The sequence below is a fragment of the Apodemus sylvaticus genome, chromosome 13 (genome assembly GCF_947179515.1).
Source record: "Apodemus sylvaticus chromosome 13, mApoSyl1.1, whole genome shotgun sequence".
In the NCBI taxonomy this organism is placed as follows: Eukaryota; Metazoa; Chordata; class Mammalia; order Rodentia; family Muridae; genus Apodemus; species Apodemus sylvaticus.
In genome coordinates this window covers 40,230,672-40,251,145 of record NC_067484.1, presented here as the reverse complement: position 1 = coordinate 40,251,145, position 20,474 = coordinate 40,230,672, and the positions used below count along the sequence as shown (strand labels likewise).

Below are 20,474 nucleotides of genomic sequence, written 5' to 3'. Positions count from 1 at the left end.
ATAAGCAATTTCACCTCCTATTCCTCATGCTATAAAAAAAAATCAATGTTTTTGCTACATTTTAAACGTGGTTTTGTATAATTGTTTACATAATTCTAGTAATGCAATTTAGTGGCTGTAAGATCAGACTGGTACTTTAATAAAAACCTTTTAGATTTATTTATTTTATTTTATGTGTATGAGTGTTTTGCCTGCTTGTATGTATGTATGTATGCCTGGTGCCTGCAAAGATCAGAAAAGGATGTCAGATCTGATGACCTGCTGTTACAGATGGTTGTGAGCCACTGTGGGAGTTCTGGGAACTGAGTACCAGTGCTCTACAAGAACCACAAGTATTCCTTCAAACTAAAACTAATTTTTTAATAAAAACATAGAAATACCTAGCCTCTTTACCTGTAGACCATGGTCACTTATGCTTACATTTCTATATTTGCTGTCACTAATTTTAAAAGTCACATCCAAAGGATACAGCAAAATACAAGCAATGTAGCATAATTAATTGTTTATTCCTTAACTTGTAAGATGCCCTTCATTTTTTGATATTACATAGAAGATAACCTGCCCTACAATTTGTATCATAGTTTAACTGCATACAGGAAATGCTTTGTATGTGAAAAATAACTTAGCCCCAAGTATTTAGTACTGAAAAGGGAACGGGTTCTTACAATTCATTTTATATAGCAATATAGGCAATTCGCTGCCTCCAGCAGTTTGAGCACAATTCCAGCTGCGACTGGGATACAAGGAATGGTGGAACTCTTTAGTGTGGTGGTAAAATACACACATTCTAGTGCTAGCACATACAGAGGGACCTAAATTGATCTTGGTTTTGTTCTTAGCAAAAGTAACTGGCCTGCTCAGTGTGGGTTTTATGGTTCCCATTTGATGTGTACTGTCTTATTATAATAAACTCATGACCCTAGAAGATACCAGTCTGACAGACATGACATTAAGGCCCTCAGAGCCACCCTAGGCTTTCTCCTCTCCAACCATTACATTCTTCTGACAGTCTACTTTGATTCTGCTGTGACTTTGGTTCCTAACCAGTTTCTCAGCCACCACAGCCACCATAACCACAGGCACCCTCCCCGCCACAACCCCATTCAGGTCTGTCCTATCAGCATCTGCCTACCCCTGTGGGATCCAGAGCACCAGGACGAAATTCCTCTTGGATATTTTTAAAATAATTAACAATGATATAAAATAATTCCTAGGATGACCAAATAGCAGAATGCCTCCAACACTGGAAAAGTAAGTTCACTAAGATTCCTAATTATCTTAAATTAAAAGAATAAAAGTACCAAAGGACCCATTGTAAAAAACTGCAAGACAGAATTAACTTTGTTTTTTTTTTTTCCAAACAAGTATATGGAAGCTTTGTTCTTTGCAATACTGCCAAGTCATGAAGCCTCAATTTTTACAAATGTAACTGTTCAAAAAAGAAACAAAGTTCTAATTGGGACTGTTGAACTCTTTGACACACAAAAGCCTGGATCACATTAATTAAAGAACAAGGAAGGGAATGGGGAAGATGCCAAAGCTTCTCTTTAAAATAACATTTCTTCCTCTCCTTGTGCATGCATTTCCAACTCACCCGATAGCATTTCCCAAGTTGTCTCTGCAAAATTTCCTGAAAAACCTTGTTCCTTTGGCCCTGCGCCACTGTTCACCGACTTTTCCCTTCCTGACCTTAGCAGGCCCATAGAGCATATCAAGAAGAAAACAAAATGAAACAAAACTAAAACCTGGGTGAGACTAAGTAGCAGGAGAAGAGACAGGCTAATGTGGTCCAACATGCAGTTCTAAGTATTTGTTCTTAAATCGTTCTTTGTCTTTGCTGTCCAGGGAGAGTCAGTTCATATAGGACCCGGGTGTCAAGGTCACCACTTTCTGAGAATCTGTGGTCATTACAATCATCTCTCAGCCTTTCTCAGAGCTGTGAGCTCCCAGAAGCTACACCTGAGAAAGACAAGCCTCAGAGCTTTTTACCGTTAACGGTTACCATCTTCCTTACCGCTATGGGTCATCTTGGAAGTCCTTGCCTGGAGTTACTGCCTCTATTTTCATAGATGAGGAAATGGGACTTCAAATAATTACTCACTTAAGGTTACACGAATAAGTGATACCCATTTTAAATCCCTCCCATTAGTCACACTCATCTTTGAAATCGATAGGCTCCTTCTGGTTATAATGAAGAGGAAAACGGGTTATTGAAGATTACAGGTGTTTGAAAGGTTCTTCAGGAGAGTTGGGTCTGATGACAAGCTTGTGACTGCCGCCACTAGGCTGGGACCCAGGCATTGCGTGTCACTTTACCTGAGTGTGAAATACACCTGCAATTCTGATGTTAATGCAGCTTCTGGAAGCAGGCATGTCACTACCTACCTGGCCAGTTTCTAGTCTACCTGGGGTCTTTTCACATCATTGCTATCCACACTCGAGTCTCAAGATGATGTATCTGACTGATAGAGTCCAAGTCGCCTGCCTACACCTTGGCTGCCAAGGAACGTTAAGAGTTCTTAATTTCTGCATTAGAGACCTAGAATTACAAGAAATTCTCCGAACACAAAGAGACCAAAGGCAGCAGAGCAGCCTAGCAGATGGCCACGTGGAGCTAAAGTCGAATTGATGCTATAGCTCCTTTCACAGGTGAGGGACCCCAGCCTCATTGAGTAGCTGCAGTTGTGTGTACTGTACCTCCAGATAGGACATTGCCTGCCTCTTAGAAGTAGTTGACTGGGAGATCTTAAAAGAAGTGGAAATTTACAGAAAAACAAAAATGAGTGCATGTGCCTGTCCTCTGCCTGCCTTATCCATCTGGAATGTACTATGGAAATTATTGCCCTGCCTTTATCTGATAGAAAAGGGTGCATAGCCCATCTCTCCTTCTGATCTCTGTTAAAAATAAAGAGTCTGTGCAGATGCCAGACTTGCATACAAGCAGCTCTCTTGTTATACGGCAAGTTCAACTAAGGATTTCCTTGCTAGGTTGGGGAATAACCTTATTGGAGTACAAAGGTTCTAATCCCTGCAGCTCACTGTTTTGAACATTTTTGAATGTTTATGTATTCCTGATCTAACCGTTAGGGGCAGAATCACATTTGTCACCACTCTGAACACTGTCAGTGTTACAGGCTATACAGTATCAATATACAGACTATAGCAATACTTTATATAGCAAAAGTAACAGGCAAACCACAGTCATCTTGGGCAACACAGTTGTATCACCTCAACTACCCCGTGGCTTGATGATTGTCCTTCCTGAATGCATGTCTATTTCCTCAAATAGTGATATCTAGTAGTGGAATGAATTGCTAATTGATATGTCCAAGTACTCAATCTGTGTGGTGTATGAAAAAGATTCTGTCCCCAAATATTTTAACTGTCTAAAACAAATTATATATTTTGGATCATTTTAATTGGAAAAATCAAAATCTCTTTTCCCAGAAAGTAGACTTCTTGGATTTTTTTTAAAAAAAATCTCTTCTTTCATACTTTTTATTGTTTGATCTTTTTTCTACTTGATTTTCATAACAGTCATTTAAAGTGGGTATAGAAGAGTTGAATTTATTGTAATACAGACTTCTCATGCTGTGTGTTTTACAGGCTGGTTATATAGGACTATTTTACTTTTCCTTTTGAACTATGTTAAAATACATACAGATTATGCCATTGAGATTATTTTTGAACTGAGTAGTTCATCAGTGTTAATCATACCTCGTACTATTGCAAATTTCCTGAAATTCCTCAGTGTACAAAGTTGAAACCCCATACCCATTTAACACGTCTCCATTTCTCTCTGTGTCCTTTATATTGTAAAGAAATAAAAATAGCTTTCACTAACAGGATGGCCTCGCTTTGTTCTATTTCCCCACTTTTTGTTGGGAAGTAAACATATTCTCACTAGAAATATGCACAGTCTGTAGGCAGCAAGGTGGGTTGTTGTGGCCAATTGGGAAGTTTTAGTTTTAAAGATCAAGTTTGGTTTGGAAAGTGTGCTGTTCACCGAACAGAAAGAGAAATTTATTTTCTTCTTTTGATTTTTGAGCCATTTCCTGTTGAAGAAAAGATTATTTGTTTATTTGCTTGCAGAATTTATAACAGAGGCAGGAAGAACATGTTGAGAATGTTTGTCCAGAATTTTTATTTTATTTTATAATAAAAATAAAACTGCCCAGAATATGACATAGCCTCTAAACAAAGTCTTCATAATTAATTCTGAAATGGCAGATGGAACTCATCCCAAAGTTATATGCAAAAGTATACATGTAAGTAATTCAAGTGTGTGGAGTTATGATTAAAAAAACATCAAATACTTTAAAAAGCCCATGAGGTTCATAAATCAAAATGGCAGAGCACTTTGTTAGAGCACCGAAGAGCCCTTGAAACAGGCCTAATATAATATAACGAGAATCCAGGTGTCCTGGCAGCCAGGCCCTTTCTGAGGAACGGAAGGCACAGAAGTGTGCACTCTCTGTGGTCCTTCCTGCCGCTGTTGTACAAGGACAATGTTACTGGAGATCAAACTGGAATATCCCAGGGCAGGTTAGAGTAGCCACTTACTGATTTAATTTTTTTATAGTATTTCATTTTCTTGCTTTTATTTGATATTATAATATATATTCCCCCTTCCCTTTCTTCCCTCCAAACCTCCCACATAACTCTTCTTGATCACTTTCAAATTCATGACTCTTATTAGTTCTGATGGTATGCTTATATGTGCTGTATATATGTGTCTATTCTCAAGTACAACCCACTCAGCCCATATGATGCTACTTATATGCATGTTTTCAGGGCGGGCTGTTTGGCATGTGATAACCAATTTGTGTACTCTTCCCTGGAGAAGCCAACTTTTCATCAAAGAAGGAAAACAAATACCATAAAGTACAGAATGATACATTATAAATCAATATAAGGGTGTTAATGTAACCACTATCTCTTTTTTTTCTTATTTTTATTTACAACTAAATTTTGAAATGTTTCTATTCAACAGAACCCCTAAGGTGGTGTCTCTGGTGCCAACATCAGCCATGCCTGACTTGTTTTTAATTTCTTACCATTTAACATAACTCTTGACAAATCTCAGCATTTAAAAAAATGTATTTACATTTAACGTATTCACGTTACATCCCACTTACTGCCCGCTCCCAGTCACCCCCTCCCACAATTCTTTATTCTATCCCCGCTCTCTGTCTTCTCTGAGTGGGTGGGGACCCCTTGGGCATCCCCCTACTCTCTGGCACATCAAATCTCTGCCAGGCGCATCATCTCCCACTGAGGACAGACAAGGCAGTCCAGCTAAAAGGACATATCCCACAGACAGGCAAGAGCTTTTGGGACAACCCCTACTCAACTTGTTCAGGACCCACATGAAGACCAAGCTGCACATCTGTTACTTATGTGCAGGGAGGCCGAGGTCCATGTATGTTCTTTAGTTGGTGGCTCTGTCTAGGGGAGCCCCAAGTGGCCAGGTTAGTTGATTCCGTTGGTCTCCCTGTGAAGCTGCTATCCCCTTAGGGGCTGCAATCCTTCCTGAATTTGTTTAATAAGAATCAGCATGTTAAGAATCTGGCCATTATTTACACGTTACTGATGAAACTATGAAATGGGATCAACCCCTATGACAACAATGTTCTGTTAAATTAAAATGTGAATTCACAGATCCTTTGTCCTGTCACTCTCTGTTGGTGATGCTGTAGTCTGTCAGAGACAGTCAAACCTGAAGCAGGAGGAAAGGCTAATGTTTAGAAATGGGTTTTGTTAGCTTTATGAGATACCAAATATCCTGCACACTCTATCAGACAGATGGTTTGATAGGTGATACAGATCCACTTTGAACTGGTCCAGGACCCGAGGAACCATAATAAAGCATGCATTTCATAATGAACACCCATCAGATGAGTTGGGGAGAGTGCCTCATGTGCATTTCATAAAGCAGTGAGAGTGGTTACCTCAAAATAAGTAGGGTGAGCTCTCACAGAGTTGCCAAATTCTCATTCCACCCTCCCTAAGACAGCATACCAAATCTGCAGCAGTTTCCATATATTGTACTTTAACTTTGTTTAAGGTGAAAGATGCTATGCACGGAAAGGGCTGGAAGTGGAGAGAAGAGAGAAAGATTATAATCTCAGACGAGGTTGGGCTGCTGTCCTTTCCTTGGTGACAGCTGACACTGACAGCGACTTTTAGCACAAGCCTGGTCCCCAGGTTGCCCTCAGAGGAGCAGGGATGGAATTAATTCCTGTTGAGCTGAGGTTTCTCCATGTATTTGGCTCTTTCCACCCCTGTCTCTTCCCTGGTTCCTCCCTCCCTGTTCTAGGAAAGCCATTTTCTCCGCACCTGTCATTCAGACTCTCGAGTCCTTTGGCTCCTTACCGAGGGAGGGGATGGTCTGGAAAGCAGAGAAGAGGTAAGAAGGTCTGGCTGGCTGGCTGTGCCACTTCTTGACACAGTGGTGGAGACTGTGTTGTGTCCCTCACCTCCAGCTTTCTGTCTAGATCCACTACCAACCCCTGCCATCCTCTGTAGGTCAGCAGAAGGCTAAGGCTGCCTGCATATCTGGAACTTGCCTGACCACTCTCTGTTTATGGCTTTAACAATGCCCACACTTGCAAACAGCCCCTTCGCTTCATTTTCCTCCATCACTGATGGGCACTAACACTCGTAATTGAAAAATGGAAAGTCAGCCACAGACAAGATAAGCCGTACCGTCAGTTCAGAGAGAGAACATGAGCTCGCAGCTCAGGAGTTTGTGCTCCCCAGCCAGTGTTGGTCTAGATGCTTCCCCACCCCATCCGCCCCTCCTGCCCAGCCATGGAGATCAAAGTTTCCTGCTGCCTCCAACTGTGGTTCGCTCATCATGGTTTGAACTTCAATATCTTACTGGGCAGTGATAAGGCAACTCCAACATAGACAAACATGGTTTCCCTTGGAGAAGGTGATGAGATTTGCTCCATGAGTGGATTCTGATCATGAAACATGAGAGTGAACAAATGGATGGAGCTGGAGAACATCATACTAAGTGAGGTAATCCAGTCTCAAAAGATCAATCATGGTATGCACTCACTAATAAGTGGATATTAGCTTGGAAAACTGGAATATGCAAAACATAATCCACACTTCAAATGAGGTACAAGAAGAACGGAGGAGTGGCCCCTGGTTCTGGAAAGACTCAGTGTAGCAGTATAAGACAAAACCAGAACAGGGAAGTGGGAAGGGATGGGTGGGAGAACAGAGGGAGGGAAGGGGGCTTATGTGACTTTCAGGGAGTGGGGAACCAGAAAAGGGGAAATCATTTGAAATGTAAATAAAAAATATATCGAATAAATTTTTTTTTAAAAAAAAAGTGTCTATAATACAGGACTCGGGAATGGGGGCAAGTTAGGGAGGAGGTGTCAGCAGGAGCAGATCTGAATCTGAAGGGAATCTGAGCAGATAGCAGACAGGTGAAGACATAGAAGCCCGTGGGTATCTACCAAGCAGGGAGACAAAAAAACAGACAGCATCAATGAAGAGATGAGATACCAAACAAGAAGATTAATCACTACAAAGTCTTCTAAAAGAATCTCCAATATGGACAGAAGTGTCTATACTTCTGAGGAGGGGACCCTGCTGGACTCCTGCCATGTTAGAAGTCTCAAATTTTAGAGATGTGTGTCAAAATCCTCTCCTATAAAGGTAGAATCTATGACCCTTTCTTTTTTAGCAACCTTTTAAATAAATGGACATGCATTTATTGGCTGTACTAGTTAATTCTATACCTGATTGAACTATCTGCTTGCTGTTGCAAAAGTGTACCTATGGGAATTCTCTTTTAATATTTTTTTGTTTTTCAATCAGCTAGAAGGATTTCTTCTTTTCAGATAACTCTTCTTTTTAGATTGGTTTAATGAAATTATTATGATTGATTGAGATCTGTTGACATGTTTACCTGCGTTATTTGCTTTAAAGCTTAGTCTTTGTAATGGCACTACCATCACCTAAAACCATGGCTATAACCTTGTCCTCTGCTGCCTCTGTCTCATCCTTGGCCCTGGCAAACAGAACTTCCTAGGGCTGTGAACTCTGTCAGAGTCATGGGTTTGATACGTGGAAAGCATTGCTCAAAGAAACCATTGTCAAGACTCAGCATGAAGGACAGTCACTTTTATACAACTATCTCCTTTGAGCTACTGAGCTCCTGACCAATCAACAGCTATTTATTTGGCTTCATCAAGGGCTCGGCAAAGTCCTACATGACCTCTGCACACACAAACTGGACTAGGAGTAGAATATCAAGTCTATTACATCCGTGACCTTGAACCAGCTCTCAAAGTTTGTCCGTTTTAATGGTTGACACAGATGAGTTAAGTCATCTAAGGACACAGAAATAAAGGCACTAAGAGCTAGCAATAGGATACAAAGAATTAGCTGGGATAGATTAGAGAAGTTAAGGAGAAAAAAAAAACAAATAGGGAATGTTGTAAGTTTTCCTGTAAACTATCAAGTGAGAGACTTCTATAAGTTGGTGCTAATGTCTTATATATTTGTTCCATGAATAAGCTATCAATTCAAATACATGTTCACCTGTAGCTGCCCGCGGCCACATGCGAACCGGAATACCTGGAAGAGAATTTTGGGGGTGATGGGAAGGGGGCGAAAGAGAAATGAGTCGAGGCGACAGTTGCAGGTCAGGACTGACTTTAATATTATTATGCCAAGATATATAGTCTTTAGGGAACAACCCTGCCCCCCCTCCCCCCGAAGGTGGTCACATCAAAGGGCAGGCCGAGGACTCCTTGGCTCCAATTCTCAACGGGTTGCCTGCTTCCAGCCTGGCGGATCTCTGCTGGCTTCCAGATGAGACTGCCTTGAGGTAGTCTTGATAGTCAAGGTAAAAGCGCCTTATTGTTCCAAGGAACAAAGGCCGAAAATAACACCATCAAAAGAGTGGGGGCTGCCAGCCAGCTCACTGATATGGGGGAAGAGACATTCACCTATATATAGTTTGGCATCTTTACTGTAATTAAAGAATATGTGTATGATTAAAATTATTTACTAGTATTTTATTTTGATCACCTTAACTACATGTATCGAGATTGACTTGACATTTATGAAGAAACATGTAAGAGACCTAAAGTTAAAAATTACAAATAAGAGTTATTGAGTTATTAGAATGTATCCTTTGAGAAATCAGTCATATTTAAAGACAATATTATCACCTGTACTTTTGCACCGTGACACCATATAATTGTCTCCTTTTTAAGACCCCATTTCCATGCTTGCTTATAATGTTCTTCGATATATTCATCCCCCATCTTACCCCTTTCTCTACCTCCAGCCCTCCTTTCCCTTTCAAATCCTAATGTCTCCCTTACAATCAAGTCTCCCCTCCTTCCTCCACACACAAGATAAATGATGCTGCACTTTGTGAGACTGACTTATGTGACATGGCATAATGATCTCCTGTTCCATCCATTTTCCTGCTTATGGCATTTCATTTTTCTTTATGGCTAAATAAAACTCTACCATGTGTACATGCCACATTTTCTTTGTCCATTCATTGGTGGGCAGCTAGGCTGATTCTAGCTTGGCTATTGTGAACATCATTGTGATAAATATGGATGCTTAGGTATCGCTACGGGATGCTGACCTGGACTCCTTTGGGTACAGTATCCAAGAACGGTATAGGTAGATGGAGTGATAGCTCTAGTTTTGTTGTCTTGAAGACTCCACAATGCTGACTTTCACAATGTCTGAGCTCATTCTTGTTCCTCCCCATAGTGTGCAAGCATTCCCTTTTACTGAATTCTCATCAAATTTTTGTTTTCATGCAGCAAATTGTTAATTAGTGTAATTCACTTGTCAATTCTTTAACCCTCAAGAGTGTTCATTTTTATAAGTGAGACAAGTGTGTAGTGTCTACAAAGGGCTTCAACTCATGTTTCAAGACCCATTCCTGTTTTTTTCTGCCCTCTTGTCTTACAAAATGAATGACTGACCATTTCTCACCTTTTTGGGTCTTCTGAAACTCAGGGTGCCCCTCCAGTCTAAATTTACTTTGAGTTTTACTTTTTCATTTGTTTATTGAAGTTACTTCTTACTGAGAACAGCTTGCCTTTGTATGAGCTTCTTCTTGTTAGTTAGTGAAGGAAGCCACTGGGATGCTTAAGAAAGTGTAGAAGGGCAGCTCATGCCTGGGTGCAGGTGCAGGATGCAGACCCTTCATTTTATAGTTTCCCAAGGCTGTGTTACATTCTGGACCATATGATGAGTTCCTAATATTGTCTGTATGAAAACCCTTTGCTGCCCCGTCTTCAGTGGCAGTCTGTCAGTCTTAGTTTTGATACTTCAGAGTTTCTGTCTTACATGGTTGAATTTCTTGGTTGGGAATGTTTGGATGTTTGGAGAAAAAGGACTAAAAAAAAAAATGGATTAGCTGGTCTTGGCACAGATTTTTAAAACTTTTCTCTTGATATCCAACTCCAGGCAAGAGGATTCTTCCTGCTAGTGGAGCCAGCTCCACATACTTTTATGCAATAGTTTGGCCTCTCAATGATTTTCCCTTTCTGCAAAAAAAAAAAAGTCATGTAGCACAGGTTTATTTCCAAGTATGAACATCCAAGAAATGCTTTTATGAGAACATTTGAACCCACTAAAATATTATTATACATATATGTGCATATATCTATAAATACATCCCACTGAAATCAATCAGTGTTGATCACATGTATTTAGGGCTAATCTCTTGGGACTGGTGAACCTATGGAAGCAGGGGTCGTCTCTACCTCACAACAGCTATTAATTGTCTGCAGCTCTTCTGTGAATGACCTTACAAGAATCCCTCACCCTCTTTGGCATTTGATGTTGTCACTTTATAGGTTTTCCTTAAGCGATCACATGGTTGTGATTTTGATACAGTTCCTCTATCATTTCTAGAAAACACTGCCTCCGTTCTCTGGCTCTTACAATTTTCCTACCCCTCTTCTATGATGTTTGCTTGAGACTTAGGTATAGGGGTTTTTCATGTCAAATGAATCATTTGGGGCTGGGTACCACACAGTCAGGGATTATATGTATTTTGACCAGTTGTGACTCCACTCTTGAAAGTACTAAATTACCCTGGTGTAATGACAACTTTTGGTTCCACATTGCCTGCACCAGCACTGCTCTAGGCCTAAGATGTTCATCCCCTACAGGCAGACTTTGGAGGGAGCTAAGAAGCTTTTCACAGGACGGATTTTGGTCTAGAAACCAAGTCTCTTGTGTCCTAGAACCCTCTCTCTGCCCTTTATCCTATGGTGGTCCATTGATTTTCACTAGGCCAGTGGAGGAGGTCCAGAATTCTGCATACAAACAGAATAAAGGTTTTGTTTTAAATGGCTGGCTCAGTTTACCACCAGATGGCACTATAGTATTACCAGGAAATGCACATGTGCTAAACCGGTGGTGTCATAAACCAAAGGAGAAACAAAGCTGTTAGAGTATATAGGACCACGGCTTTCTCTTTGTAGGTTCGATCAGACACATCTGTTCAGCAGGAGCATCAGTAAGAAAATGACACACACACAGGAAGATCACAATGCTTGCTCTGATTGGAACCTTTCTGTTGTAAGTTTTCAAATTGATCCATGGATTGTGGTTGCCACATTAGTGAAAAAGAATAGTTCGAACATTCTGGAGATTCAGTGTCTGGTCTGTAATTTACTCGCTCCATAGCTTGTAGGAAGTAACTTAAGGGTAATTTTGAGCAGTTTAAATCAAGCTGGCTTAAGTCTTACTAGCTAGGCTGTGGGAAGAGTGATGTCATTCTTAATCATGACTGTCTTTGCTCAAGTGTCTCTCAGGACAGGTGATGATCAAAGGGTGTGTGAATCTCGGAATCCAAATGACTTTCGGGAAGGGTGAGTGTTCAACACATAGCACACAGGTGACAGCTCCTATCAGGATGTGAAACTTTGATCGTGACCTCTTGAGGAACAAAAGTTGCAAATTAACCAAATTCTAACATGGCCCATTTCATTCTCACGTTCTGAAGTTGTTCCTTGTCCCGTATCTTTTGCCTTCCTTTTAGACTAAGTTGTTCCTATAAAACTCTATTTTGTTAATAGTAGGGAGAGAAGATTCATGTCAGTCTATGAACTGAACTTAGCCTCAGTTCATAAAGTTGTTCAAAAAGCGCTCAGGAAACTATTCCTACCAACCAAGCAAGCAAGCAAGCAACCAACCAACCAACAAACAAACAAAAACCATCAAAAACACCTTGATTTTTGTTTTGAAGGGAAACTCACCAGATAGTGGACAGACAGCATTTACTTTGGAACAATTGGAACATTTGGAGATTTGCCTGAAGGAAGCAGAGGAAAAGGCTAAAGCTCTACTGGAACAGGTAATACCTATCATGGGGACAGGAAATATCTGCTGCTTGGGCTCCCAGAAAACAAGTGTAAATGCTTTAACCTCAGACCCATTGATACAGCACAAGTGTACACATACACACAAACACATGTGAAATCACACACACACACACACATGCACACATGCACATGACCCCCCACATACGCATGCACATGAACATTCAGGCACATACATGAACATACGCACATGAACAGGCACACACATTTTCAACCGTCAAAGCTTTGTTTCTCACATTTGTATTTTATTTGGTTTTCATTCACTACAAGCTCCTCAGGAGTCCAGCGGGCCTTCCTTAAACACGTGGTTCCCCTTAAAAAAAAAAAAAGCAATATGTATTTGGATTATAAACTCAGAGGTAAATGAAAACCTAGCAGAACTACACAGATTCTTCTTGAATTTTTTCAAGGAGCTTGACTCTGCAGAGGGGGTCTTCTGTGTTGGGTTTTCTAGCATTGAGCAAAGCAGGTCATAAATGGTGCTTGGCCTATGCAGATGGCCTGGATATTACACAGCAGGTGCTCTCTGTATGTGGTTAGGCCTTGGTTTTAGGTACCATGTGTGTGGGTTATCAGAAATTCTCAACCAGGGTCTGCACCATCTCCTAAAAAAAAAAAAAAAAAAAACTAAGAAAACCAAACCACAACCAAAATCAGTGTACTGTTTTTTTATTGTGGACTCAGAATAGAAATCCCAGAGCTGGGTGACGCAATGTGGCACAAGGCCACCAAAGCACACCCTTAACATCAGAAGGCAAAGGACAGGAGGCCCCAAATGACAGAAATCTATCTGTAATTATTTCTTGTTGATTGGTGGGCTGAGGAATAGAGTTGGCGAGAAGCTATTTCATGAGGCTTTCAGATTTGCAAGGTATTATACTTTTGAGTCTTACAGGAATGCTTGAGGAACTTGGAAGGAAAGGTTTGTATGTTATGAGGAGAACTTTAATTGACATGCAAAGGAGCCCACGCAGCAGCCTTCATTTTCTTTTCACTCTATAAGAAAACCGTGTCGTCTGGGGACCCCTTACTGTGTATCGACTAAACGTAATCAATGCTGTGGTTTTCACAGGACTTTCCTCGATCAATGAAACTGCGGTGCTCCCTTGGGAAAATTTCCACTGCAGATCCATGCCCTGTTGTTTTCCTGAAATAAACCTCAAACAAGAGCAAAATCATGACTTATATAGAAAATAAAGATTGATATGAGACTGTTTCAAACTACTCCCTAAGGAAGACCAGAGTTACAGAGAAGTTTTGAATACATAACTAAAAGAGAGACCCCTACACTAAGATGTCTGTTTATTTTATAATCAAAGGCGTTTTACTACCAATTTCCCCTCTACTCTCTGAGACAGATTGTTGCTAGAGCCCAAGTGACCTCAAAGTCACTATATATCCAATGTTGATCTCAATATTCATGGAAACCCTCCTGCTTCAGTCTCTTGAGTCCTGAGATTAAAAGCATGTCTCAATAATCTGTGATTTTTTTATTAAAATAAGAGAGATTCAATTCATTTATAACACTTGTTTTTCATAAAGTATTTTTACTTGACACAAATAACTCCTAATACTTGAGTTCTCAATTGGAAGAATTTCTTGATTTAACAGTAAGCGATTAGCTATTGTTTTTCAGCATTTAGGAAATTAAGCATCAAAAGTGGAAATGGATTTCATCCAAATTTTCTTGTACCTACCAGAGTAAAAGGCTAGTGAGCTGCTTACAGAAGGAAGGTATACAGGCCAGGTTCCCACATAGCTCATAGAGAGCAGAACCAGTGGACAGGCAGAAAGGGAGCGTGGGTACTCTTATGACTCCAGGTGAGCTGTATGATACTAGGTTTTGGAGTCTGAGTTACTGTCCTAACATAGTTCTTAGCATTTCAGACTTGTATGAACAAGTGAATTTAGCTAGAAGCTGGCATCCATGTAAGGAACAGAAAGAATGATGTATAAAACACATTATGAAGATTTGCAACATTATGGTTTCAATTCACTTGGGCATTTGATTAGGCTTGGCTACCTCTACTACTGCTGTTGAAACAGATTAATCAAACATAAACATAGCTCCAAAAGTGTTCAACCCTGACACTTTTGCTTTCTGTTCTAACCTTGTCTTTGAGAAGACGAAGAACTATAGTTAGTTGAATCTAGTGATAACTAGTGAAAGTCACAATGACTTTTGGATGACTTTTAGGTACTGCAACTTGCAAAATGGGGAATTGCAGTAGTGAAGTGTATAATACACACTGGCTGTGAAAGGAATCTCCTGAATCTGTGCACGGGTTAGCCCGTGGGAAGCCAGGTGGGCACCTCAACCTTTCCAAGCTATTGTTTCTGTTCAGTAGAGATGAGGCATAGACAAGACACAGAAAGAGCTGGGCAAGGCTTCCATAAAAAAAAAAAAGGCTTATTAGTAGACGAAATGAAAAATGGCAGAAACTGGTGCAAAAAAATAAAAATAAAAAAGCATGGTGCTTTCATTTCTTAACTTGGGTGTAAAACACTGTAGTTTTCTTTCTACTCTTAGTAAGGATTTCTGTTCCAGGTAGACATCATTTTTTTTTCTTTTAACTGATGATGTGAACATTCCATAAGGCTCCAAGTGAAACTTGGAACAGGACACCCATATCCTGCCACCCTGTAGTTTACCTGACAACTATGGTATATGCAAAGAAAAGCATTTTACTTTTTCTCCCAGAGTCTCCTAAGCTCACATCCTACATGCAAAACTATGGCAAGCTGTCTGCGATGCACTGCAAATGTTCTTCAGCAAATGAATGTGGCATCTTTTCTTTCTTTTTTAAAAAATTACATTTATTTATTTGTTTGTTTGTTTGTTTGTTTGGTGTGTGTGTGTGTGTGTGTGTATTGCTTAGACGACAATTTTCAGATGTTGTTTCTCTGCTTCCACTATGTGGATGCCAAGAATGGGACTCATCAGCTTGGCTGGAAGCACCTTCTCCTGAGCCATCTTGCTGGCCTAAGGAGCTAAGTTTCTTTTTAGAGTACCTCAAGACTTCTAAGTGCAAACCTTAGGTTTGCAGCTATTTTACTTGATGGACACTGTAGTCCTGCCAGGGGCTCTGTCATAATCTCCATTTACTAGTGAGGGCAACAAGACTTAAAAACACCCTCATTTCCCCAATGCCATGAAGTCAGGAAATAGTGACTCTGGCATTGGAACTCAAATATGTTTACCTGTCTCTCAAAGATCTTTCAAAAATATTTTTACTAAGTTTTTTTAATGCAATATATCTGATCACAGTCCTCCCTCCCCAATCTGGTACTCCCAGATTCCCTTCTCTCTCCTCCCTACCTAACTTTATGTTCTCTCTTTCTCCCTCTCTCTCAAAAGCAAAATAAAAATAAAAACCTGAAATTGAAACAAATAAAAAATTAGGAAGACAAAAAAATATCAAAGTAAAGCAAAGCAATACAACTCATCCCCCAGTGTACCCACCCTCTCCCAAATACCATGGAGTTGGTGTCCTGTTGGCCAACCACTTCAGGGTATGGAGCTTGTAAGTTATATAGTTTAGATCCCCAGTGATGCGGCATTAAAGGAAACTGATTTTCCCCCTCCTGGCTGGAATCTACTGCAAATAGCTTTTTAATTAGTGGTGGGAGCTTACAGGTGGGATCCTGTATCGACTCTTAGCACTGGGACCCCATCTTGTTTGAACCTCTGCAGGTCCTATGTGTGCTGCCACAGTCTCTGTATATGTGCAACAGTGCTGGTGAGTTGTTGGCTAAAGGGGTCCCATGAGCCCACCCCACCAAAAAAACATCACAACCATCGGAGCGAAGGCTACTGGTTGCCCTCTACAACTTGATGATAAGGTCCTGGTTCTGAAGATAATCCTCACAGTTCTTAAGAATATGTACACATAAGCCCATAAGCCAATGACACCAAGAAGATTTTTTTCTACCCTGCAACAGTGAACAGGAAGAATTTATCTTGATTCCTTAACTGGGGTTTCTACCCTTGAGGGCTTGTTGAGCAGATAGGTTGGCAGGCCCTTCCTCCAAGTTTCTGGTTTACTAGATCTGATGTAGGGCTTAATAATTTACATTTCTATCAAGACCCCATCTAGTTTCAACAGGGCTGCTCACCCAGACCTCTAGAGGGTTTTCTTTCCTGTTATCTCGCACTCCACAACTCTGTGGAGCAACAGGCTCACTTAGGATTTGATTTGAGTGCACTAAAGAGAGAACCCGAAAAAGGCAGAGGTTGGCTCTCCCTCATATGAAGCGAGTGTGGAGGTAGGCACGTGGAGTTCTGAGCCTTGTCTCTTTTGCGTCTGCAAACATGGCATCCATCCTCAAGGGTCAAGAGGCTCTGCGGCTGCACTGTCTATTCACAGGCCAGGCAGCGACTTGAGAAGAGGCAAGTGCAAGATGGGAATGTTTTTCCTGGAGACTTCTGTTAACCTCACATACCACTGACCCTTCTATTTGCATTAGAGCTGAGAAATACAAGTAATTAGTTGTACACACAATTAATAATTGTTTTAGTTGTTTCCAGCACAAGGGCGTATGTCTGGGGGGAGGGGGAATTTGTTTTTTCATTAAGAAAGGGAGAATGGCTATTTAGTAGAGAAAGCAATTTCTCCCTCCTTCTCCTTCTGCCACCCCCCACTGGTGCACACAGAGCTTTGTCCTGGTGAACTCAGTGCTCTTCTGAATAAAGCATTCAGCATCCCCTGTACTACCTGCTAAGGAGAAAATTCTTTCATCTCCTTAGCATCATCTTTACACCTATGACAAAAACATTAATTGTCTTGAATGGATTGGTTAATCCCTGAACACTAAATGCTGTCCCTGGAGTTTCCACCTGTGTGACCTTCAGCAGGCACTGCTCTCTGGAAGTCCCATTTATCAACGTGCTCCTGGAAAGATATTTAATTTGTGCTCTTGGGCGCTTCACTCAAGAGACTTGGTTGGGATATGCTGCAGTATCTCAGACTAAGACAAATGAAATTTTCTGTTTACTGTTTGATTCTAAATGCCTGGCATAATGGCAATGTATCTCAAAGATACATTAGCTACTGGATACCTTTAAATCTTAGAATAGACATAGGGAATATAACCAGAAAAAAGTACTGTCCTGGGAACCCCGACTCCAGTGTTCAGAAGTAATGTCAGCAAAACACAGCTCAAGTTAATGGACAGTGACATGCACTGAACTCTAGGATACCTGACTTGTTGGAGTTGTGTGAAAACAGAGGTAAAGACAGATCATCTGCACTCTTTATTTCAAAGAAAGAAAATATAGTATGTGTTTTCTTAGTGTGAATATGAATAAGAAAGTTAAACATAATCTAAGAAGAGGCAAATGATAAAGGAAAAAAATCCAGGGTCTCTTCTGCCGCCTCTGTATTTTTCTCCCCTGTGGACTTAGTCTGACTCTTCAAATTCCCAATGTGAGCACTCATGGCTGGGAAGGTTGTCAGAGGCGAGATCATGACAACTTGAGTCAGCTAGCTTTGCGTGTTGCTCATGCTGGGCCTTCTGTGTGCTGTTCTGCATAGAGCTCCGTTTCACAAATATCTACTGAGCACTGTGCTGAAAAGAGGGAGCGTAGCACTGAACAGACCAGCAAATTCTCTCACTCAGAGAAGACTTCATGTGGGAGGGACTCCAGCGCCGACACAGAGGCTCTGAAAGCAGAGCTTCCAGTGCTCCTGGCAATTTGTTGGGCCACACTAAAGAAAGTCTAGGGGGTGGTCCTGCCTGGGAAGCCTCCATACTGATATTAACCAGTGGTCTCTTACCCTTGAGAAAATAGAGCTTGTAGCTCCTTCACACTATCTGTGTCTGTCTCTGCATGCTTCCTGTGTGTCTGTTTATGTGTGTCTCTGTCTCTCTGTTTCTGTCCATCTTTATATTTCTCTGACAGCCTCTGTCTCTGTGTCTGTCTGTCTATCTCTGTCTGTCTGTCTCTGTTTGTGTCTGTGTCTCTCTGTGTGTCTCTCTGTGTGTCTCTGTCTCTGTTTCTGTCTCTGTCTCTCTCAGTCTGTCTCTCTCAGTCTGTCTCTCTGTCTCTCTGTCTCTCTGTCTCTCTGTCTCTCTGTCTCTCTCTGTGTGTGTGTGTGTGTGTATGTGTGCTATTCTTGTGTTAGAAACTAAACAATGAGAGACCTAAGACCCAGTTTCCACTTTAGATTCTTATTGGGACCTCAGGTTTTGTCTTCAGCGTTAAGTTTCCAAAGCAGATGGGACATTTCTTACAGGACTCCCTTGGCAGGAGTGTGCAATAAACAATGAACTGGATCTCAGGTGGCAGCTGGTGGGTGGAAGGAAATGGATCACAGAAGGAGAATAGGGCGAATCCTGCAGTGTACTTTCTCTTGGGAGTTTCATCCACTTGGCTAATATTTAGCTTTGCTTCCCCAGCATTCACGTGTGCATTGTTCTTTAGCTTGGACAAGAAAGAAAGAGAAACCTGATTAGCATGTCTTGTTTGAGCCTAATAACCAAGAATTAATTAAGAATTTCACATCAAAGACTATATGTATCTTCCCATTAGTTTTCTCTCTTAAACCTTAGTGTTGGGTTTTTGGTTTGTTTTTTTTGTTTGCTTGTTTGTTTTTTTTTTTCAGTTATACAAAGAATGTTGATCTCTAGCAAAGTTTTAGACACTAACGTGTATTGAATGGCTAAAAATATTTTATGTGTGCTGGAATTGCAACCAAGTAAGATAGTCCTAGGTCACCTTTACTGTTCAGATGCAACAACAGGTCCCGTGATGCAAGTGTATTTGAGATATTCCTTCTGCAGATGCTCAGTAATCATGCTCTGCATGCCAGTATGAAAGCCAGAGGATTTATGAATGAGTTTCTGTTTTCTGATCTAGTTTGAAGTCTGCTTTTAATGCAACAAAAGCACACACAGTCAGTTTGGTTTGCAGTGAGTTTCTTTGCCGCTCAGAAGTCTCTTTATATGGAGACTCACAGGGTGAGTCTAGGTTAATCAAAGTCTTGACTGATTTTAGAGCCTGCTTTAATTCTAAAACCTAGCCCCTCCTTTTTAGGCAGATGTTAATTTTTACTCTGTGACTGGGTGGTTGGGTATAAATTGGACAATGTATGGGCAAAAATTCAAGTCCCTGAAGAGATTTTTTTGTTTTGAATGGAATCAGACACAAGAACAGATTGGCTTCTGTTGTTGTTACAGGCTGGCGGAATGGACTGCTAGCCTGTTACATAACTGAAGACTTCCTTTTGCTTCTAAATGTCAAGATCAAACTAAGGTCAGTTTTAAATAGCTGACTGGGTGCTAATTAATGTGATTTTCCTATACAAGGAAAAGCAAAAGTCCTTGTCCCCTAGGAGTCAGGGCTTTGTTGATAAGAACAGATATCCTTTGCATGGACTTTACCTCTTTTTTTCTTTATAATGTTTCTTCTGCAAAGGTAAACTCATTTGTCTTAGTGTTTGCAAGTAAAATAACTTAATTCTTCCTCTGCTATAATAAAACACCTGAGGGTGAGTGCTTTATATAAGGAAAGGAATTTTATTTAGTCAATAGTTTTAGATGATCTGAAGTATGGTATCAACAACATCTTTTTAGCCCTGGTGAGAGACTCATGGTGGATCATATCACAATGGCAAAAACTCATAAGACAGTCATGAGTGCTGTATACACAAGAAGCATTCAGAGCAAATCTCTGGGTTGCTTATAACAACATTCTGGCGGGAATTCTCCATTTCTGCAGGAAGGACCCAGGCCACTTGTGTGAGGCGGCATTGTTGCTCTTCTTTCAGAATATGTTGTTTTCACATCCCAACTCCTCCCCACCAGACCCCATCCCTTAACAGTCTCCTTCCACAGCAGCCACTATGGAGTCTAGCTCCCCACACACAGATCTGTCGGGGTGTCAGGCTTAAACCATACCTCAGCCACAACATTTAAGTCTATGCTTTCATTCACTTATGTCTTCTTTCAGGAAAATACTTATTGAACCTGTGAACTAGCATTCTTCTAAGTCTCCCCATTGTACTAACTCATGAACTTCCCCAAACAGTCCTAGGCATCCATTTGCCATTTTGCTTATGGAAGTCCCTCAGTGGATTCACA

General features: G+C 40.8%; 1 protein-coding gene across 1 annotated transcript in view; it reads left to right on the top strand.

Moving 5' to 3' along the window:
- Positions 1-20,474, top strand: part of Ccdc192 (coiled-coil domain containing 192) — a 196,592-nt gene that overhangs the window by 14,439 nt on the left and 161,679 nt on the right. The window contains exon 3 of the mRNA XM_052155292.1: positions 12,260-12,367. Within this exon, the coding sequence (XP_052011252.1) occupies positions 12,260-12,367 (108 nt within the window). The remainder of the gene's footprint in view (positions 1-12,259; positions 12,368-20,474) is intronic.